The sequence below is a fragment of the Bacillus rossius genome, chromosome 1, assembly GCF_032445375.1.
Source record: "Bacillus rossius redtenbacheri isolate Brsri chromosome 1, Brsri_v3, whole genome shotgun sequence".
In the NCBI taxonomy this organism is placed as follows: domain Eukaryota; kingdom Metazoa; phylum Arthropoda; class Insecta; order Phasmatodea; family Bacillidae; genus Bacillus; species Bacillus rossius.
Window position 1 is genome coordinate 38831280 of NC_086330.1, and position 24710 is coordinate 38855989.

The window sequence follows — 24710 nt, forward strand, 5'->3', positions numbered from 1 at the left end:
TTTTATTTATACTACAAATATTTTTCGATATTCTTATAATTTGGTAATTTAAATACTAAGTAAGAATATGATAAAATAATATGTAAAATCGTATTAAATTAGAAAACATTGAACTATTATTAACTAATAAAATAATTTATGCCATTAAATTAAAAATGAAATAATATAAAATGTGATTATGGTTAAATATTTCAATAATCGAGACATATTATTCATATTCTAATATAGTCAATAACATAAAAACTTCTATATCAAAATATTATAACATTTATTTACTATAAATTTTCTTACTACGGTTATATTTAGAGCAAAATTTGTCATTCAGAGTACGCCATGTGTTACTACTACCAATTATTTTAAAGAAATAATTTCTTTAAAACTACATAATTCGCACCTATTTTAAACTTCATTCAATAAAACATAATCCAGAAAGTCAGTGTAACATTTAAAATAATTTTTCTATTATTTACAATAAAAATAAAACGATTACCATCTAGAAACAACAAATATTCAGCAGAAATCAAAGTGCAGGATCTTTTAGTCAAATAATGGAGGTCGACGATATTAATGACTCGCATTTGACCATGGAAAAGTTTTAATTAAATTTGATTATTTATGCAATTTATTTCACTTCTATATTTATGCATGAAAAATTCCACGATCAAGCGCACGTCTCTCTCAGATGGTCTCCGAGCGAAGGTAACAGTTTCCTGAAACCTTGTGATTACTCTTGAGACAGCAGATTGGCTCAAGGTCAGTTATTGAGCAGCTTCTCTTTGACTGCAGTCTGCTTGCAACAAAGCAACAACTTATAGCGTAGTATTCATGACTTTTATAAACAATGAATGAAACTTGCAGAGATGTGTTCAGGTCAACGTCTGATAAGCGACTCAGGAGAAATACCGGTCAAAATAGGATTGCTACGCGAAAATCTTAGTAACCGAAAGCACTCGTTTTGCTATGCTTAAGTTCAGATCACTTTAAATTGACAAATAATATATGGATATTAATAATAAAGATAAACGATTAGGCGTAAAAAATAAATGTTATGTAAATTGGAAAAAGCCTTTTTAAAAAATACGCCTTTTTAAAAAATACGCCGTTTTGTGCGCAATAGAGGGGTGAATCGATTTAGTTGCACGCGAATGTAGTTAAAATTTAACTCAAACTCAGGATGCCAAAATAAATAAAATACAAACATCACTCGTCAATCATCAGGGGTGACACTCTAAAACCCAGTTGAAATAAATTTGCATATGCTTTTGCATGCATGACTCTTTAGTTGATTTTGAAGAAATTAATGAATTTTAAGATTATTTCTTTCATTAGAACACGTGTTGTTTTAATTGCAATTTTAATGATCTGACCAGGGCACAAATAGAGGTAATTTATGATGAGAACTAATTGTAGATATAGTGACGTTAAGTCAACTGACACTTGATGAGTAAAACTCTTAATTTTTTTAGGTAATATATTAAATTAATTTGTACCTAAACTTGAAATTCATTTAACATAAAATTGTTTAAATGATATAAATGATTTAAAACCAGATAACTTCATTTGATGTTCACAAAATTATAATATAACAATTATGTAAGAATTTTTGAAATATAATTTTACATAAGTTTATGGAATTAATATTTAATAATTAATTAATATAACTCTTTTTTATTTATAATCTTAATAAACATTAACCCAATGTTTTTTTAACAAGACACATTTACTATAGATGAGATCTCTTAAGATGTTGTATTAAATAGGGGAAGTCCGGGCAAAGCAAATAACTTAATTTTAAACTAATATCTGCATGTCATTAAATAACTCAGGTGACTGAAATTTGTTGTGTTGATTCGTTGTTTTATGTACTATGAAGTTTTGCCAAAATTAAATTTTATTTTAAATTATACATTGTTTTAATTATTTATTTTAAAATATCACACACATTATTCGCTTTGCCCTTGTATAAGTCCAAAGCGAATAAGAGCAAAGGGCAAATTGAATAACAATGATATCAAAAACAATATTAAGCAAGTACAATTTAGCTATGACTTGACAGTTAAAACTTAAGTGGCAAGTTACTTCTCTTGTAAATAATAAGCTTTAATTTGTCATATTTCATTTTTTCTCATAAACAATATAGGCGGCAATGTAACTTTCTTAATGTTAATGTAGGTCCTAATATTTATATTTGTAATAGAAAAGCATAAAAGTCCCAACTAAGGCATATTCTGAAATTCTGTGCTTGAGATGTTGCAGCGTTATATTAAATTCTGACACCTCACTCACACTCACGACACAAATATTGTCCAGTTACACAATATGAAGTGCAAGACTCATGACTCTAGAGTTGGCACAGAGCACACTGAATCCGGTCTTCTGTTGGGGGATCCTCATATGGAGCTTCACATATTTGACAAATATATTCTGATTCTGTGCTTTCGACGTGTTTTTCACTCTTCTTCAGTATCAACAATTGTTTCTTTGCTGAAACTTGAAAAGTAGTGCATTTTTTAGCATTTTGTTCCAGTTTCATCTTTTGGTAGACCTTAACTAGAGTGCTAGTCAGTACTTCAGCTTGCTGGGATTTTCTTTTTCTTGTGTTTTGCTTGCGATATGCAGTTGGCAGGGGTCTAATGTCTCTTGGACTAGTCCTGGAAGCATCTGATGGTCCTGCTTCACCTTCTAAAACATTTGAAGTGCCAGGGACAATGATGGAACAATAATTGCTATGCACTACTGATTCTCCACTACCATTTTCAATTGCATTTCTGTCCGGCACTAAAGCAGCAGCATAATCTTCATCACCAAAGATATTTGGGTTGTAAGGCCATAAGCCAGAAGACTTGAATCCGCTTACAGCATTCTGTGTTGAGGCAGCTTTCAAGTATGCTGGGGAAAGCAATTTAGAAATATCGTATTGGTTGATAACTCTACCAGCATGGTTCTTCTGAAACGAATTTACTTCTTGTTCAAAGTATTTCTTCAAAGGCCCGTAAACAGCTCAGTCAAGAGGCTACATTTTTTGAGTGGTGTGTGGAGCAAAAGACACAAAAACCACATTATCTTCAGTGGCAAACTAAAGAGCAGGGCAAAATTTGTGTGATTCGTGGTTGTCAAGCAAAAGCAGAATTTTTTTTCTGGTTTAGGGCGGACATGTTCAACAAAGAATTGCAGCCACTGCAAGAATGATTCACCATTACTCCATCCATTGTCTGTGCACGTTGCTTGTGTTCCTGGTGGCGCATCATCCAGCAGTCTCTCTTGCATGCGCTTTTTAGCAAAAATTAAGGAGGGTGGAATGAAACCTCCAGCAGCATTACAACAACAATTCACTGTAGTAAGTGTTCCTCTTTCTGCACTTGAGATTATTCCTACCTGTTTTTTTCCACAATCTGAGAGAATTTTAGGGGGTTTATTTGTCGTCGTCTGAATGCCTGTTTCGTCCATGTTGAACAATGTGTTTGCACTCACATTATATTTCTCCATCTGGTCCCATAAAATCTTGTAAAACCTATCCACTTGCGGCCGATTAAAGCCCTTTGCTCTAGCGATTGTTGTCGGTTCCGGCTGTCTGAGTGATATTTCAGGATGCCTTTGCTGAAATCCCATAAGCCACTTATTACCAGCACTACGATTCTTATCCCAGTTTTATTGATGAGCTATGTTGTTCTTCTGGGCTAAGTCATATGCTAGTCCCATGAATTAACGTCTTGTAAACCGTAAAAGATGCTGTCCATTTCTTGTATACATTCTAAAAGTTCAATTTCTTGTTCATCTGTGAATACAGTTCTGAACCTACCAAGCCGTTTTTTGCTTGAACCTGACTTACAATGTCTATAAAGAGTTGCAAAGGGTATTCCATATTTTGTAGCAACAGAATTTATTTAATTAACTTCACATTCTTCCATCGCTCGTTTCATGGTTTCCTCCGACCAGTTTCCTTCGTTGGTTGTTCTCTTGTATTTATACACCATCATTGGACAGAGTTCATTTTGATATAAAATGTCGTATACTGATTGTATGGTGTAATATTTATGGACATTACGGAAACTATGCAAAATCAACTTATTATGAAAACACATAGGCCTAAACTTAGAATTTTTTAATTTATTCATTAAGTGCAAGTTGCTACCTCAACTGTATGCTTGCAGTTATAACATTATACCAGTAACGAAAAGTTTAAGAACAACAGATATGTGGTAGGATTAAAAGCACTGGAAGATGAGTGTTTAAAATCTTAATATAAAATAAGTTTTGTATAGAGTAACAAGTTCCTGCTTCGTAATTTTAATACTTATATTTTATAACTCGGTTTTTATACAGTTCAATATTTACATGTTAAAGAAATCTAACCGCTTTTTTACATACAGAGAATAATATCTAATTTACAAAAATAAAATTAATTCTAACATTGTCAACATTCCACGAAGAGCAGTTTATTTTCCACTGTAATTTTCGGTGTTATTCTACTGAATGTTACGACATGCACACTCGAGACACGCATTCGGTAGTTACTTTAAATATCAATATGAATCATGTTTGTATCATAAAATTGTTGTCAGGGCAAAGTGAATAGCTAATAATATTAATCCGGGCAAAGTGAATAGCTATTCACTTTGCCCTATTCACTTTGCCCGCTTTGCAGCCATTACAGAACAATGAGAGTAAATAAAATTTACTGACACGGTAATATTTACGTTATATGCTATACATGTAGGCCATTGTAAGGGTATCATATGATACAGTAATAATTATTCTGTCGTTAAAACTTCTTGAGTAGTTTTAAACAACTCACCTTTATAAAATCTTAAAAAATCTTGCAAAATCTTTTGTAATTATCTGTATGCGCCGTTCCTGTCGATGTCCATCTCGTACCGAGTTCCTTCGAGGGCCGATAGGTAGCTTCACCTCCTGGGCGAGTAGGCTAGAGCCATCTGTTGTCGTTCAGTTAATACTGCCTTTATTCGTTTTACCCGGACTATTCGCTTTGCCCGGACTTCCCCTACCTATCACAAATATTTTTGAATTTTGAAAAAAAATATTCTAAGGTATAACCTATTTAAAAATGTTAAAAGTCATATTGTATGAAGGCTGAATAATTTATATTTGGACGGTAACTGTAAATCGAAAATGTTTAATATTTTACTAAAATAATTTTTAAAGGAAAACATTCACACAACATAAGGGTTAACACAATCAAAGACAAACATAGTTGTTGCATATTTTATTAAAAAAATTGCATGAATACAATAAAAAAATTCATTTTTAGTACTATACCAAGCAGACATATAAATTACACAACCATTTACAAATCACAAAAATGCGGTCTACGCAGAACTTGAATAAGAAAAAAACACGAATAAATCTGAATATCAGATATATAAATAAATATATATTTTTAAATGTAGAGTGGCAAAAGAAAGTGCTGAAATTATATAAATTATACATTTTTAAAATTATTGTTTTGTGGCATGTGCATTAATAAATATTAAATAATGTATCAGGAAACTAAGAAACAAAACATAACTAACAAATTAATAGTAATTATGTGTAGATTATTATATAATTATTTACTAATTATGTTAATATCCACTGTTTGTGGAAAAATAAAAGGAAAGTTAATGTGGCAAGAATTCGTAGTTGTCTATCTAGCTCGATATTCGCCGTGACCGCAGCTCGGCAGCAAGGGCTCTAGTAGGGACCGCCCGCCCCCCGGCCGTAGCCGGCCAGGGGCTCCTCGTAGCGGATCATGGGGCGGAAGCCCGCCTGGTCGGCCTCGTACTCCACGATCTGCTTGCGGCCGTCGGGCAGCAGCACGTTGTACGAGCCCCAGGCGGCGTCCCCCTGCCTGCTCTCCAGGTGGCCGAACTCGCTGCCCGACTCGGCGTCCTGCACTCCGTACGAGAACTGGTAGTTGGCCGGCTCCTGGGAACAACAACGGCCCATCGCTCACTGCAACAACATGCTGGTGAAACGAGGGAACGTTCTTGTTAGGCTATTATCAAACACATTAGAAAAGTCCAGACGGAGCAAAAATAAAACGTATTGTTGCCAGGCAATCATCGGACATTTTTTGTTCGCAATATGGCTGTCATTTTATCCACTAAAAAAAAAGAAGCCATTTTAAAAATGGTATAATTGCTGCATCTGCCTCTCCTCTTGCTCTACCCCATTTTTAGTTTATAATTCGGCTTTATGCTAACCTTTGGCTTTTACAGATTAATAACCGATATTTTGTTTTAAAGATAGAAGTAGAATTCTATCTATGATACATACATGACACCTGTGCCTAATATGGACCGGATATAATTACATGATATGATCCACCTAATCGTTAGAATCACACATATTTACATGGGATCACCATAATATTGTCTGAGTTGAACAAATTATTAATCAATAGATATGTCTGTCACCTTAGTTAACTAAATACTTAATTCTTAATTAATACATATTCGGCATATTTTCTTATATACATGCATGGAGTTCTGTTACTGCATTAACTTAACTTTTTTCATACTAAGTCTAGGCACATTAGATGTACATACCCAGTATTATTTTTCACATAAATTCTAATGCTTAATTATTGTCGGTAGTAACATAATATTTTTCAAATAATATTAATTTAAAAAATTTTCTGTTTTCCTTATTTCTTAAAAACGTTTTACAACGAAAATAACTTAAATAATTAAATTATTTAAAACATATTCGTGCTACTTTAAACACTAATTAAATTAGGTATTTGATGTATGTTCAATTAAGACAAATGAGGTCACTCTAGTAATATAAATTGTTAAAATTGTATAATTAGGTTATCCGCACAACTGCATACATCCAAAAAAGAAAATGCAATTACATATATAAAACATTACTGAACTAATGTAAAACTAACCGACAGATCGTCTTCAGCAGGGTTGTATCTAGTGTATCCAGGGACTCCATACACGGGCGAGGGCGCCGCAGACTGGGCAGCAGGAGCGCCGTACGTGGACGCTAGAGCATTGCTGAAGATGGCATTGGTTCTGGCGACAGCTGGGGCGCCATAGGAGCGCGAGAGACCTCCAGCCCTGGAGAGAGACTTGCTGGAACCTCTGGAGAAGCTGGAAGTCGACCTGGAGGCCGCGGCAGGAGCTCCGTAGGTGGAGGAAGGGGAGGAGTAGGCGCTAGCAGGGGCGCCGTAGGTGGAGGAAGGGGAGGAGTACGCGCTAGCAGGGGCGCCGTAGGTGGAGGAAGGGGAGGAGTACGCGCTAGCAGGGGCGCCGTAGGTGGAGGACAGCGCAGCCGGGGGCGGGGCGAAGGAGTCCTGCCTGGTGGTGGCGTAGTTGCCCGCAGACAGCAAGTACTGGTTGACCGGGGGCTCGGGTCGGGCCAAGGCAATGGAAGCCACGGCGCACATGATAGCGACGCACAACTGCACAAAGATAAACCATTTTGGATTAATAAGTCCCAAAAATTATTAGGCTTCACATATAAATACAATCAAAATTTTGTTTGATTAAATTCTGAGGCAAAAATTATACTTATAAATATTTTTTGTAACAATGCAATTTGAATATTTCGTAACATAAATTTCCACTGTATTCTTTATAAATTTGGAAAGTTTACTGAAATGAATGGAAACACGAAGCCCACTAGTACTTTTGAAATCATGATTCTTGATTTATCTTTAATATCTGTATGACATTTTTTCCCCAAAACTAAATTAACATAAAATTACAAGCTTTTATTTATATATTTTTGGTATTGAAAAGGAATTAATTAAAAAAAAATTAACGGAATTTTGGTCAAACTATTCTACCCAACTGCAGTTATTAATATTAGGAATATACTATTCAATAAATTACGATTCAATCCTACAAGTTTTCATAACTGTTTTTTTTATTGGTACAAAAAAACCTTTAGTTATAATAGGATGCAATTACCTATCGTTATGATTAATTTTGATTATATATGGTGTTGTCTAGCCTGACTGATTATATTATCTATGGCTAAAAATCTATGTGTGCTTAGTGCCATAATTGTTTATTTACTGCAACTGATTGAACAATAAAGGAGACATGATAACCATTCCCCACATAATAGTCAGTTTTATTCATGTACAACAAATTAATATTGTTAGATTGCAAATTCTTGTAAATGGTCACATAATATTTGATGTTTATCCGTGCACTGTTCATACATGTGCGGCTTAATAAGGTAAATAAGAGAAATTAATAGCCGTACGGTCTAAAAGCAGATGTACTTCAATCACTATAAGAACTGCACCAAGGCGCTGGCCTCACAGTACCTTCATGGTTGCTGTTGACGGCGGTGCAGGTTCCAGAAGAAGCTGCTCTAGCGAGTGATGCCCACGGCTCCGGTCACTGCTCATTTATACCAGAGCGCGGCCCGACCCTTTCGCCAGCCACAGCCCCCCTCCCTCCCGCCCCCAGCAGCTCGGGGGCTGCCCGTGTGCCGGCCTTGGTCGAGCCTGGAGGGCCACACCCACCCAGGGACGAGCTCCGAGGCTGCCAGGCGCCCGCTCAGCAATCCCATCTTCCAAGAACCTGCGGCGTAACTGCCACGTACACGCCGCGACACGAACGTAACGCGCACGTTCACATCCCGCTTGGAGTTTTCGGCGAGGAGCAAGGTCAGGCCGGCAACCGACGAGCTGATTTGCATTCCTCGTGAGAAGAGAAAGCAGCGCCTTAATAAAAATGAGCTTGTGTAACCCAGTACACGTGATAGAAATGAAACTTATTTGGCATTTTAATCCTCGACTTGTAATTATAACATAAGGGGTAAAAGATAGAAATATAGAGAGAAAATAAATAAATTTTTTAAATCATGATTAATTAACAATAAATATTTCTCATGGTTGAAAAAATAACATAAAAAAACTGTTTGTGTTTCTGTTTCTTCACACAACTATGCCATTTGGAACACGTCAATTCTATGAACGAAATATGAAATTCATATAAGTTAGGGCTATCTGTACGGGAAATCCAGCGACTGTCTCAACAGCACACTCTACGCTGCTGGTTAAACAAGGAAGAATGCGAGTGCGCTGGTATAGAGCATCCCACTCTTAGATTGCAGTGTGGAAGTAAATGGGCGCATTCTCTCTCTCTCTAACACACGCCGATTGCCGTTAGCACTGTCCTTGTTTCTTCGTGCGTTGTTGCCAAATATCAAACGAAATTTAAAATTTAAATTTTTGGACCAAGCTTTTTTTCATATTGTATAGAATAAAAATACGCATCAGGCAATGCTTATTTTGAATACTTAACAATATTTTAAGTGTCCGAAAAAATTAAAAAACATAACTTATTCGCTGCGAACTGTTTTGAAGTATTCCGATATGTTTCACATCAAAAAAAGAAAACCTACATGTGTATTTCATTCAGATTTTTTTAATTAGTAAATGAATGCCTTAGGACGCCACCGAACAAATGTTAAGACAAAAACTGTAGAGGTTTCACTTAAATAATTTTTTTAATATATTGAAATGCATTTTCTCACAAACTGACACATCAAAAAGTTGACCCGCGGAAAATATTTTTTCTATTAAAGATAGATGGGGGACGAAAGCGAGAAAAATAATCACAATGAATTGAATTAGTTTTTAAAAGCAGCTCCATCTCAATTGCTTCTACAGTTTCCGTGGAAATAGCTGTTAAAGATGTGTCATCAGTACAAGAGCGCGCGCTGCCGTCGTAAGAGGAAACAGGGTCGTGTGTTTAGATAAGTGGGGTTCTGTCCTACAAGCAATTTCAAATACATGGCTTCCTTAGTCAACAAAAAATATTATAATCGATTCTTGAACATAATATGTAAAATGTATGAAATAAATACGAAGGAATTTAATAGCGATCATGGTACAAAATTTTGAATTATTTTTCTATCTTTCTCACCAAGCATCTTATCAAACATTGTTTTAGGCTTAGTTTTGGAAAATAATTATGATATTATTACAAACAATTTAAACAGATTTGATAAGGTGTCTACTAAGGCAGTTGCGTTTTTTTGTCCGGTGAAAATTTTTTTTCGAACCCATGCAGTTATGGCTGGTCGTATCAAAAATGTATTTAGAAAACATTTTTCGGCATTAGGTAATCCGAGTTATCATACGTTAAAACGGATTCGATATTATTCATATTATGGGAGTTGTTGCGATTTTTCTGTTTTTCAAAAAATCTTCCCCATTTCGAACCAATTGTTCGGATTTTTCCCATAACTTACTCGACCGAGAATTTCCATTACCGTATTTTATTTATCATTTTGGACATGACTTGTCCAAAAATACGGCATTTATCGGGCCCATGAAAATATTATATATATATACACACACACCTATATGGGATTTTTAGAACAGAAAAGAAAACTGTAAGAAAATTTCGTCTACAATAGGTAGTTTTTATTTGAAATTTTCATAAAAGTGGCATTATTACAAATTTATATGTGTAATAGTATAAAATATTATAAATTACGATATGATTTCTTAAAATGCTTCTTGTTCGATCCAAATTACAAAAACACGCATCTCCTGAAATTCGTAATGTGTTAGAGATTTGGCAACAGCGCGCGCCATAAGCCGTGTACTGCAATCTAAGAGTGGGACGGGCTATAGTAAATATATAATTAAAGGGTATTCACAGCTGACTGTATAGAAAACATATATATATATATATATATTCTGAAACAAGCACATTGGCACAAACTCGGTTTTATTCTTTCGTTCATCTATCTCTCTCGGGCAACTTTTTTTATGGGTGGAGAACGTATCATCGGGCAATTAGGAGAACGAAAACGCGCCCAGCAACGTATAAAGCATTGAGCTCATTTTTATATTGCTTTGGTCAATTACACATTCGTTGTCCTTTTTGCGTCAGAAAAATTTCAAAAATATTTTTCAAGTAAACATTGCATTAGAATTCGGCTTTGAAATGTTACCCTCATTGTGGCCAACGATGTTCACTTCAAAAATGCCATAAAATAAACTTGTGTACTTGAATCATAAAATGTTTTAAACGAACCTCACTTCTGTTATCAAATCTTTTATTTTTAAACATAATCAACACTTACATAAAATCTCGGGTAGGTATGGTAAAACGTTTGAAACTTACTGGAGATTTGTGTTGTGTCATATTCAAAGCCAATACTGTAGTAGGTTTTATAGGAAAGTGGTAGAAAATCTGCGAGACTAGTGATGTTCAGCGATTCTGGTGACATCAGCTGCAACCAGCGTTGCAAATAATGTTGGTACAAGATTTGTATATTTTTTTTCATTTGAAATTATTATTATTTTATATAAATAATTTAGAACGTTTAAAAAATTTTCATAACTTTGGAGTAATACGAAAAATACATAATAGCATTACTTTCCGAACAAGAACAATTTTTTTTCTAGAATTTATTGAAGAATCGTGCCTAAGTCATGGAGGTATTGCCATAGTCAACCTATAAAACGTATACAATTTTTAATTTAACGTGTATGCTTACAGTTCACGCCGCTAGGATCGCTGTAGTAGTGCCACTCGTTTTTCACCCGCATAAACAGTCCTGAGTTTCCTACACTGTATTTGACAATATTTGGTTAGTCACTTTTTTCTTAACATCGCTATAATGCAATTCCCGTAATTTTTTTTATAAATTATGTTTGGGTCACGTCTGATGGGTAGAAAATGGGAATGAGTATTTCCGTCCTCAAACAGTCACTTAAATAATAAATAGTATTTCAAAAACTGTTTCACAATGCCAACATTTAACTTCACACAATGATTCGGCACAGACTATAAGCGGTATAAAAACGGCATTATGCACAGTATCCATGTAGTAATGCATACATGGGCGTTCCCTGGTAAAACTAGAGTTTGATTTCGAACGCTTCTTTACAGAAAAGCGTGATGCATCGAACAAACTGGGTGCAGCTTCAGCGTTAAAATGTAGATTAATGCTTGAGGCTTTGATCCATCAACCGACTTTCAAATGAACAAAGTATTTTTTTTTTAAATTTCAATCTGAAAATCGCGTTTCCAGAGTATAGTAATGAATAGAAACATTAACAATAATAATAAATACAATTAGAAACTAGTTAATTTTTCGGTTAACAGACAAAATTTTGTATTTCGTTGGTCTTAAGTTAAAGTTTTAGCTACTGAGCCTAATTTCAGCGAAACCTACATAATTTAAAAACAAGTACATGCCACTAATTTAGTTTTCTGTTAAGAAAAACTTACCACTTGTACTCAATAACAGTGATTTTATAAATGTTAGTAAATAGAACTACTTACATATAAAATTCTGTTTTGCTGAACATAGGTGAGTTGCTCAATGTTAACAAATAATTCAGTATTATCATAAATTATACACTTCAGTTATCAATAAACGTTCAGCAACCAATATATCAATATTATAAATATTCAAAATGTAAATAGTAAATTAAATTTTGTTTGTTCAAGACTCACGTTTCTTGAAAGGGAATACATGTTTTAAATTATTTATATAAATTATATATAAATTTAAATTATTAAATGTTTTAGCTTATACTTAGAAGATAATGAACCTATTCTTATGATTTTAAAGTGTTTGTAGTTATTTGATAATACGCATATTCTGGAGACATTTGCATATAATGTAAGTTAAAAATTCTTTTATCAAAAAGTTTGTATATGTTTATAATGTATTGAAATGTCATTATTCGTCAGTTTTAACTTAAAAGGGCTCAGAACATTATATAAATATAATCAATTTATGACACATTATTTAAAACTTAGAGTCTGTTATGTTATAAAAACGGGCCGATATTAAACCTTGTTAGAAGAATACATTTTTATATAGTTTTTTTGGAGATATTGATTTTGATGTCACATGTGTCTATATGTGTAGTAATCGTTACCAATTTTACTCAAAAGTTTATTCAGAAAAATTTTAAATTTCTAAATACAAAATTTCATAAAAATTAGTAAATAAGAAATATTTAAAACAACGTTTTAATGAAAATAGTACAAAAATGGTTAAAATATTATTCTCTGTGTTTGTAGAGAACTGAAAATCAAATTGATTTAGACGTAAATATGTTAATGACGGTACAAATCGTTCTTGTTATACGTACTTATAATTTGGTCATTAAAATACTAATATGACCAAAGAATATGTAAAATCGTTTAAAATTAGAAAACATTAAAATATTATTAACGAATAAACTTAATTAATGCCATTTAATAAAGAAATAAAAAAATAAAAATTGTGATAATGGTTTAATACTTCAATAATCGAGACATATTGATATTATAATATAGTCAATATATTAAAAACTTTTACAATACAATATTATAACTTTTATCTATTATAAATTTTCTTGCTTCAATTCGATTCACTGCAAAATTTGTCATTTAGGGTACGCCAAGTGTTACTACCACCAATTATTTCAATGAAATAATTTGTCTAAATATACATAATTTGCGCCGATATTAAATTTCATTCAATAACACATAATCCAGAAAGTTAGTGTTACATCTTAATTACTTTTTTATATTATTTACCAAAAAATATGTTGTCAGCAACAACTTCAATGACATATACCAAAATTGGAAAGACCTTTAGACAAATAGTAGTACAAAATTAAACTAAAAACTAGTTAATTATACTCAATCCTAGCTTTCATTTTACTAAACCAATTTTCATATGGTGTGAGTATTTCAACAGTAAGTAATATATATTGTTAATTAATCAATATTGATTGATCATTAATGATTGATATCCTAAGCTGTTATTTTGAATTGAATAACAATTTTGTTAATTAAAAATAAGATATTTCTATTTTAGAACCATATCTAATAAATACAAAAAAATTAAGAGTTTTAAATACTTGAAAAGAAATGAAAGCAAAAAAACCCGCATTGTGTTGTCCTGTTATGAATTGTATAAATGATTTTGCTGAGTAATGCAAAGTCATATTATAATGGTGGTTAAGGATAAAATTTATCGAAGTTGATTTACTTTTTAAAACATGTATAAATTGTTTTCATGCAATACTAACTTGAGGTCCTGAAAATCTTAATATAAAATTTTATGCTATATTCTGTTAGATTATGTCACCAGTGGGGAATATTAATTTTTAATTAATTTTTTTTATGAATAATTATTGATATCTTGAGCAGTAGTTTTAAAGTGAGTAAGAATTTTGCTAAATCATGTTCATTTAGAAAATTGGCTTCGTTCTCACTTTCTGCCGATTTACCCCTTACGATGTATTTACTAGTCGAGGTTTGAATTGCCAAATAAGTTTCACTTCTACCTCATGTACTGAGTTACACGCGCTCTTTTTATAGGGCAGTTATAACTTACATAGATAATTATATTGATAAGAGACGCGCAACCATGCTGTTTGCAAGAATAGTTTTAAAAATTACTGAGAGTGTAGCAACCCTTTTGGCAAAAGCCGCAAATCTTCGAATGTACTGTTAAAAATGGAAGCACTCCGTAGTGTTTTAAAATGTTCGTCGAACAATGCTGTTTATCTTTGCCGACTCTTTACTGTACATGTATATGATTACGTTATTTTGTAATGCTAGCTGTGTTATTTGGTTCAGAATTTTAACACAGTTTAAATTTACGAATAACTGCAAACACTGATATGTAAATTAATGTCAAGATTCAAATAATTTTCGGATGACTGTAACCAATATGTTATCAATATGATGGAAAATATAATTAATGAAAAATTGTATTAAGATCCGAAAAATTATGTTAATTGTTTGACTTTAAAATACTGCCAATAACATGCAGAAAATAAATATAAAAAAACTTCGCTTATGTCCATTTGGAACATTTTATCTTTATAAGAGAGGAATCTTTTATCTAAACCGATGGATAAGGTTTGGATTTACTTCCTAGAAATAAACAAATCACACTGTATTTATATAAAATTCTTTTAAAATTTATGTTAAAAATTCTTTAATGGATGATTTTGTAGTTTTTTTTACTTTAAATAATACACATCAGTATAACTCATGTCTAGATATCACGAGAATCATGGCTCCATTAAAATTCTTCTGATCGTTTGATGGAACACATCGTTTAAAGTTGCTGAAAGTTCTGGCTTCAAATGCCTGCTGAATGATTGGGTGGAGTACTTATTGCAAAGGCGTGTATTAAAATGGTGATGCCCTTAATAAAACAATTACCATTAAAAAAAAATATTCAGCAGAAATCAAAGTGCAGGATCTTTTAGTCGAATAATGGAGGTCGACGATATTCATGACTCGCATTTGTCCATGTAAACAGTTTAATTAAATTTGATTATTAATACAATTCATTTCACTTCTATATTAATGCATGAAAGATTCCACGATCAAGAGATCTTCCCTCTCAGATTGTCTCCGAGTGAAGGTACCAGTTTCCTGAAACCTTGTGATTACTCTTGAGACAGCAGTTTAGCACAAGGTCAGTTGATGAGCGACTTCTCGTTGACTGAAGAGTGCTTGCAACAAAGCAACAACTTGTGGCGTAGTATTCATGACTTTACAAAAACAATGAATGAAACTTGCAGAGATGTGTTCATGTCAACGTCTGATAAGCGACTGATGAGAAATACCGGTAAAATTAGGATTGCTGCTCGCAAATCATGGTTACTGAAAGAGCGCGTTTTGCTAAGTTTAACTTCAGATCACTTTAATTTGACAAATAATGTATGGATAATAATTATAAAGGAGTTGTTGTAAATATAAACGATTAGGCTGTAAAATTTTTTAAGAAATACGCCTTTTTGTGCGCAATAGAGGGGTGAGTCGATTTAGCTGCACACGAATGTAGTTAAAATTTAACTCAAACTCAGGATGCCAAAATAAAAAAATTACAAACACCACTCGTCAGTCACATGGGGTGACACTCTGAAACCCAGTTGAAATAAATTCATATGCTTTTGCATGGCTGAATCTTCAGTGGATTTTGAAGAAATTAATAGCTTTTCAGATAATTTCTATCAATAGAACACGCGTGGTTTTAATGGAAAGTTTAATGATATTACCCTGTCACAAATAGAGGGAATTTATGATGATAAATAATTGTAGATATCGTGACGTTAACCTAACTGTCACAAGATGAGTAAAATTCTTAAACTTTTTATGTAATATATTAAATTAATTTTTACCTAAACTTGAAAATAATTTAACATAAAATTGTTTAAATGATATAAATGATTTAATATCATTGTTTTTCACGAAATGACAAATATAAAAATTATTTAAGAACATTTAAAATAAAATGTTATGTAAGGTTATTGAATGAATATTTAATAGGGGAGAAGGTGGGAATATGGACCGGGGTTGTAAAGTGGACCAGTATTGTTATTCTGTTGTATGTGCTGCGATCTGCCGGATTTTGGAATAAACACATCAGAGAGTGTCCTGAGAAGTCAACATGTGGCGCTAGTGTGGATTTCACGTTTAGTTTAGCTAGCAAGTTGACGTGTTTGTTCTTGTCCATCTAAAACTTTTTGAAAGGTGAGATTAACTAATATTTTTCTTACCTTTAAAGACAATTGTAAAATATTATACATACATACATAATTAGTAGTAATGTTAAGCTTCAAACTGCACCTAATAGTATTTTCGCTATACCATTCATAGACCGACATTTTTAGGTGTTTCTGTACAAAATGGTATGGTGGTAATATGGACCGTCATCGTCCAAGCTGGTCCATATTACAACCCCTTTTACAATACACATGTAGGCCGAGCCAACTATTAAATGTTGCTTAAAAATACTGTTGCTAGTCAGTGAATTCCACCAATCTAATGCGCAACTATGTAACATTGCTGTAATAATTGTGGCCATTAACGTATCACTCATTTAGTTTGAATATTTTTAGTATAAAAACATTTTTTAAATTTTTTTTTTAAATAAAAATTATTTAATAGTATCCATTAACCTAGAAAGGCCTGATGTAAGCCAAATTAAATATTTCCTTATTTAATTGTAGGAAAAGCCATTTTATCAACATATTCATAGGCACTTGTAGGTACTAGACCTTCATATGATTTTTTTTTAATTTTCAAACCTATCTTTTTCCGGGTGAGCCATTTAGGCTACTATACCAAGGAAGAAGCTGGGAAGAGAAAATAGAGGACTAAGGCAGAAATGGTGCCCGGAAGATATGGTGAATGTCATAACAGCTGTTCGTTCAAAAAAGAAAAGTCTCTATGAAGCTGCTAGATATTTTAATGTCCATAAATCAACATTATTGAGGAAAGTAAAATCCCATTTTGATGCAGAGACTGTAACAAATCAGAGGATGGGTAGGCGTACTATTTTCCCTCCAGAAATTGAGCCAAAACTGGTTCAGTATTGTCTGCTAATGGAAAATACTTCCCATGGGCTTACTCGAAACGATATTAGGAAACTCGCCTATCAGCTTGCAGTCGAAAACAATATTTTGCACAAATTTAGACAAGATATGGCCGGTCGAGCATGGTTTGACAATTTCATGCACCGACACAGGGACAAGCTCTCTGTTAGAAAACCTGAAGGAACATCATTCGCTCGTGCAGTAGGTTTCAATAAAGAAAGTGTAATGAAGTTTTTTGATCTTTTGGAACAGGAATATTCCAGACATCAGTATTCTGCTAGTCGCGTTTACAATGTCGATGAAAGTGGTCTTAGTGTTGTGCAGTCTAAGCAAGCTCACATTGTTGTCTGAAAGGAAAGCAGATAGGTTTTCTTACAGCTGCGGAGAGGGGAAGACTTGTCACCATTGTTGCCTGCATGAGTGCTGGAGGGGATTTCGTCCCTCCGATGATGATATTTCCCCGTAAAAACTGGACCCAGAGACTAATGAAAGGTGCTCCTCCAGGAGCAATAGGAAAGTGCCACCCATCAGGCTGGTGATCTTTTCACTGAATGGTCAGATCATTTTATTAAACATGTGAAACCGTCGGCCGAGGATCCTGTTCTGCTCATACTGGATGGTCATAATTCTCATACCCGGAATTTGGACATAATCCTAAAAGCAAGAGAGCATCACATCACCATTTTGTGCTTACCTTCTCACACAACCCACAGGCTCCAGCCTTTGGACCGAACCTTCATGGGTCCATTGAAAACTTATTTATTACAGTTACGAAATAAGATAAGCTCTCCGTTCAGATGGTTTGGATGCATATGACATTGCGGAAATGTTTGGAAAAGCCTATCTGAAGGGTTCAGACAGGTGCTATTGCTGTGAGGGATTTGAAATGTATGGGAATGTATCCCTTTGACAGACAAGTTTTTGACGATGCTGTCTTCGTTGCCTCTGCACTAGTAGCAGAAAATCCTGCGGACGAAAGCAATGAACAATGTAGACCAGCTCAAGACACTGATGACAGAAACGTAGATAAAGTCAATCCTCCTCAGATCGAAGAAGCAGAAGCAGATGGAATAGAAACTGATGAAGTAGGTCGCGAGTGTGTCTTGACAAAGCCAGGTCCTTCGAAAGCTATGGATCCATCAACGCCTGGTTCATCAACACTTCAAGCCTTCATCACCCTAGAAGACATATCTCCTGTTCCAGTTTTGAGCAAGAAGACGTCAAATAGAGGCCGTAAATCACTTTCAGCAACTGTTTTGACAGCTTCTCCATATAAAGACGGGTTGCAGCTTTCAATGGATAGGATAAGGGCTACTAAGAAGACGACTGCTGCAAAAGAACTTGTTAAAACAAAAAATAAAAACAGAACAAGAACACACAAAGAGCTAAGTCTTCAGTCAAGTTCAACTACGCATGAAACAGGCAAAGTAGCTTCACGTGTGAATCGCAAACAGAAGAGAAGGAGAAGCGAATCTTCAGAAAGTTCTTGCGAAGATGTTCTCAGTTTATCTTCAAGAAGCTTAACGATAGAACAAGTTATTGGTGAAGATGCTCCTGAAAAAGAAGATGCCGAGTGTTTATTTTCTTCTGAGACCTTAACCATGTCTAAACCAGGAGAACTCTGGGTTCAGTGTGTAACATGTCACGAATGGGCCCACAACTTATGCAGTGGATGTGATAGTGAATTGTACATTTGTGATTTTTGTTCAAATACCCAAAACACTTGATGATCCAGTAAAATTAATTTTAGGTTTCATTAGAATTAAGCTGAGAGCTAATTATCTAACATCTAGGCCACTTTTTCTTATTTTTTAGTGCAGATTCATTATAAGGCCTTCCAGAAATTTAAATGCCAGTGGCTTCTATGTGATTATAAATAATGTGCAATTTTTTGAGTGAATTGTCATTGCTTCATGATGTGTATGGGGTCAATCTGAAGGATAAAAACTACAATTTTGTGATGAGTTTATCACATTTTCAGTTATGGTCCATATTACCACCCCACTTCTGCAGACTCAGTATTTGCAAACAATCGTTAAATGACGTATAGCTTCACTATGATTGTAGATATAAAATTCAATCTTCTTCCTATGTTATCTTAGATCAATACATTACAATTTGCAACTTTCGCCAAACGTTTTCTTTTAAACATACTTGTTCCTGAAAACAAACCAAAAAAGTGGACATATTCTCACCTTCTCCCCTACTTAATTATTGTAACACGTTTCATTTATTATCTTAGTAATCAAAACCCAATGTTTTTTAAAACAAGGTACTTTTACTATAGATGAGATCACTTAAGATGTCGTATGAAGTACATATTTCATATATTTTTTAGTTTTACTAAATTTTCTAAGGTATAACTTATTTAAAAATGTTTAAAGACATGTTGATTAAAGAATAGTTAAAATCTAGTTGAACGGTAACGGTAAATTAATAATGGTTATTTTTTTTACCAAAAGAATTTTCAACGGGGAACAACCACAGAACGGTTAGGGTTAACACACACAAAGACAAACATAATTGTTGCAAATTTTATTAAAAAACATATTGCACGAATACAATAAAAAAATAAATTTTTAGTACTATACAGAGTAGAACTATAATATACACATTCATTTACATATCACAAACTTGCGGTCTGCGCAGAACTTGTATAAGAACATAACACGAATAAATCTGAATATCAGATAAATAAATATTATATTTTTTAATGTAGTGTGGCAAAAGAAAGTGCTGAAATTATATAAATTATACATTTTTGAAATTATTGTTTTGTGGCATGTGCGTTATTAAATATTAAATAATGTATGAGGAAACTAAGAAACAAAATATAACAAACTTATTTTAAGTAATTATGTTTAGATTCTTATGTATTTATATCTTAATTATGTTAATTCTATACCAAAAAAGATATTATTTGAATTTACATTTTGTGTGGAAAAAGAAAGGAAAGTTAAAGTCGCATGAATTCGTAGTTGTATATCTAGCTCGATATTCGCCGTGCCCGCAGCTCGGCAGCAAGGGCTCTAGTAGGGACCGCCCGCCCCCCGGCCGTAGCCGGCCAGGGGCTCCTCGTAGCGGATCATGGGGCGGAAGCCCGCCTGGTCGGCCTCGTACTCCACGATCTGCTTGCGGCCGTCGGGCAGCAGCACGTTGTACGAGCCCCAGGCGGCGTCCCCCTGCCTGCTCTCCAGGTGGCCGAACTCGCTGCCCGACTCGGCGTCCTGCACTCGGTACGAGAACTGGTAGTTGGCCGGCTCCTGAGAACAACGGCCCATCGCTCACTGCAACAAAATTACTGGTAGGAATGTGGGAACGTTCGTGTTAGGCTATTTTTAAACACATTAAAAGAGTCCAGACGGAGCAAAAAAAAAACGAATTGTGGCCAGCCAATCATCGGACATTTTTTGTTCCCTATATGGCGGTATTTTATACACTCACAAAAAAAGCATTTTAAATATGGTATAATAGCTGTATCTGGCTTGATTCTTTCTCTTCACAATTTTATTCTATTAATCGGCTTTATGCTACACATTGGCTATTTCAGTGTACTAACCGATATTTTGTTTAAAGCAAGAAATAGATGCCCATATATATTTCATACATGCCATATGTGCCTAGTATGGACCGGATATAATTACAGGATATTAGCCACCCATTTGTTAGAATAAAACTTTTACATGGGACCACTATAATATTGTCTCAGTTGGTCACATTATTAATCAATAGATTTGGCTGTCACCTTAGTTAACTTAATATTCAATCCTTAATTAATACATATTCGGCAAAGGTTCCCTGTATATATCCATGGAATTCTGTTACTGTATTAACTTCACTTTTTTCATAATAAGTCTAGGCACATTAGATGAATATACACAATGTTTTTTTTCCATACATACTAATGATAATTTATTGTCACTGCAACTTACTTGTTTTTCAAATAATATTAATTAAAAAATACTGTTTTCCTAATTTTGTGAAAACTTAATGGAAAAATTAAAAACGTTGTACTACCAAAATAACTTATATACTTAAAATGTTTAAAACACTTGGATACAAATTTAAACAGAAATATACATAATTATGTATTTGCTATATGTTCAATTAAGACCAATCAGGTCACTCTAGTGATATTAATTGGAAAAATTATATAAGTAGGTTATCCACACAACTGCATACATAAAAATAGATAATGAATTTACTAATCTAAATATTATTGAACTAATGTAAAACTAACCGACAGATCGTCTTCAGCAGGGTTGTATCTAGCGTATCCAGGGACTCCGTACACGGGCGAGGGCGCCGCATACTGGGCAGCAGGAGCGCCGTACGTGGACGCTAGAGCACTGCCGAAGATGGCATTGGTTCTGGCGACAGCTGGGGCACCATAGGAGCGCGAGAGACCTCCAGCCCGGGAGAAAGACTTGCTGGAACCTCTGGAGAAGCTGGAAGTCGACCTGGAGGCCGCGGCAGGAGCTCCGTAGGTGGAGGAAGGGGAGGAGTACGCGCTAGCAGGGGCGCCGTAGGTGGAGGAAGGAGAGGAGTACGCGCTAGCAGGAGCTCCGTAGGTGGAGGAAGGGGAGGAGTACGTGCTAGCAGGGGCGCCGTAGGTGGAGGAAGGAGAGGAGTACGCGCTAGCAGGGGCGCCGTACGTGGTGGAAGGGGAGGAGTACGCGCTAGCAGGGGCGCCGTAGGTGGAGGACAGCGCAGCTGGGGGCGGGGCGAAGGAGTCCTCCCTGGTGGTGGCGTAGTTGCCCGCAGACGGCAAGTACTGGTTGACCGGGGGCTCGGGTCGGGCCAAGGCAATGGAAGCCACGGCACACAAGATAGCGACGTACAACTGTGAACACAGCAGGATTTACAAAGTAAATAGACAGCGGAACAGTATATTTGAGTTTCAACATGTTTTCTCATGGTTTCGGGCATAACGTACCGTCGACAGCGATAGCGTTATTGTAGGGGAATACCGAAACACAGAAAACCTAAACCAGGATGGTTTCAGAGGGTTTCGTGTCAGGTTCCTCTTGGACATACGTTCATATTTTTTACCACAGCGCCACCTAGTCTGTTTATGTTGAGCCTAGAATGAATGATTAAAATTGACAATTGTTATACATGTTTATAAATAATTTTTGATATAAATATATGAAATCAATTTTTTTAGGATCGCATTTTAATAATTTTAATAAGTTTTCAGTTAAGTTTCGACTTATACGTTAGATAAGGGGTCTCAAACGTTTTAGCCTAAGGGTCACACTTACTCCTCCCCTAAGTCCTAAGTACCAATGCCTAGTTGAGCTCATCATACCAACATACGTACTGTAAAATGATGGCGGGTTGGATACCGGACGTATCATTTGTGGTGCTCGCGGGTCGATGTTGGTATGAACACAATGTAACCTTGCTTTTTATTTTACGGTGAGTTCTTGGTGTAATAAAGTTCCAATTATGCTTTCTGTGATATTTGACATACATTTTTACATGTCAAACATGGAAATTTATTTAAAGATGGTTTTTTTTTAACTCCGCCATGATAAGGACCTAATTTATTTTAAAGAGCCTAACGTTAGGGTTTCAAAGTTTACTATTTAATTGGCAGTACAATTATTATTTCGAGGTTTAAGTTAGAAAATCAACTTCTAGGTTATATTTACAAATAAATAAGAATGAAATAAAAATGGCAATATATATTTATTATAAATGAATGATTACCGAAGCCGAGCTTAAAATTAACGTTCAACACATGGATTACTCTTTACTGTATTCTAAAATTAACATTTGCATGGGTATATATTCCTTGGACAAGACGTAAATTATGTCTAAGATATGAGCCTGCGTTTTCAATTTTTCTCTCAACTGGGAGTAGCTGATACTGAATATGGGTTTTCATGTATTTGGGAGAATGTTTTTTTCCCTCCAAAAGTTTAACTAAGAAGATGAATACATGCCATATTTTATATATAATCTATTAACCCATTACTCCCTGATAAGGTTTTTTTTTACGTAGTATGTCAATACGTAGGCATTTGATACACATAGTTGGAAGTTAACTCAGAAAATTTACATTAACCACATAATAAAATTGATTAATTTTCACTTACGTTAAGGTGAAGTCGGAACACAGTACATTATTAATAACATATCAAGTCACAAAATTTAGTTAAAATTGCATATTAACCGTAAAATATCCTAAATATAGAATAACGCAGACAATGTGTGGTTAATTGTTTTGGAGATAAAAGTATAATGGATTCTTTTAATAGGCATGAAATCAGTAACGTAAAATTTGAGCAATTTTGATAAAGAATACTACAACCATTGCTGTCCTAGTCACAATGCGATATTAAATGCAAACAGTAATAAAAATATATTTCAGACCATAATAGACCTAAAATATTTTGCAATAATATTACACAGGTCTAATTTTCATTTTAAATTTCAAACTAAGACAAAAGCGCTAATGGTTATTTCAGTTCCAACTCTCAGTGAATACAATGTTAATTTAAGCATTCCCGCTCTTGAACGATTTAGATACTTTGATTCTATGGTATAAATTTTTTATTAAACATTTAAATTTTACCGAGTCCTAAAACCGTATGAAAATTAAGTATTTTAACTAAGATTTCATATAATAGTGAAACTTTAATCCAAATGGAATAGAATAAACTTTTCAATGAATACTTTATTTTGGGTTAAATTAATACAACATAAATTGTATTCTAATTTAAATTTCTTATACAGGTAAGTGTGAATATGGTTTTTAATTTTATATAAAATACTGTGAAGTGTCCAAATCGCTCTGTTATAACTGAATTCACAATTTTTTTTAAACACTTAACGAAAACATGTTAAGGCAGTGGCAAAACTCATGTATAAAATGTTCTAAATTTATTACTCTTTTGGAAAAATACAACAGTTTCAATTAAAGCTACATGTTTTGCTGGTCGCATATCTGTCGGGAAATACGTTCTGCCGTACGATTGGCACGAGCATCTTGTTGAAGTTCCTGCCACGGGAGGGGGTTTTGAAAGCGGGGAAGCGGACACCTGCCCCCAACCAGCGGGGAGTATCGCACCCTGCGACGACGTACAGTACCTTCATGGTGGACTTGGAGGCGCCGCGGGGGTGTGTCTCGAGAGAGAGCGCGCCGAGCTGCGAGTGATGCCCAGGGACTCCGGTCACTCCGCATTTATACCGGAGCCCTTTCGCCAGCCAGCCACCCCCCACCACCACCCGGTCTCCGCCAGCACAACCACGTGCGAACCGTAGCACGGAGCCTTGTCCCGGCGAGGTCGCGCGTCGCCACCGCCGCGCCGCCCTGGAATTGGAGTATCCAGGGACGAGCCCGCTCTCGCGCCAGGCCCGGTTGCCCAAC

The 24710-nt window shown here is 34.7% G+C and overlaps 2 protein-coding genes across 2 annotated transcripts; both read right to left on the reverse strand.

Annotated features, from left to right (window-relative positions):
- Positions 1-5209: 5209 nt before the first annotated feature.
- LOC134528367 (pro-resilin-like) lies at positions 5210-8340 on the reverse strand. The gene is made up of 3 exons (XM_063361940.1): positions 8288-8340; positions 6893-7411; positions 5210-5925 (listed from the first exon to the last, which is right to left on the reverse strand). The coding sequence occupies exons 1-3, from the start codon at positions 8291-8293 to the stop codon at positions 5692-5694; spliced, it is 759 nt and encodes a 252-aa protein (XP_063218010.1). The 5' UTR covers positions 8294-8340; the 3' UTR covers positions 5210-5691.
- Positions 8341-19852: 11512 nt separating this feature from the next.
- LOC134528375 (pro-resilin-like) lies at positions 19853-24494 on the reverse strand. The gene is made up of 3 exons (XM_063361952.1): positions 24431-24494; positions 21573-22175; positions 19853-20595 (listed from the first exon to the last, which is right to left on the reverse strand). Exons 1-3 carry the CDS (start codon positions 24434-24436, stop codon positions 20362-20364), a joined length of 843 nt encoding a protein of 280 aa, XP_063218022.1. The 5' UTR covers positions 24437-24494; the 3' UTR covers positions 19853-20361.
- Positions 24495-24710: the final 216 nt, after the last annotated feature.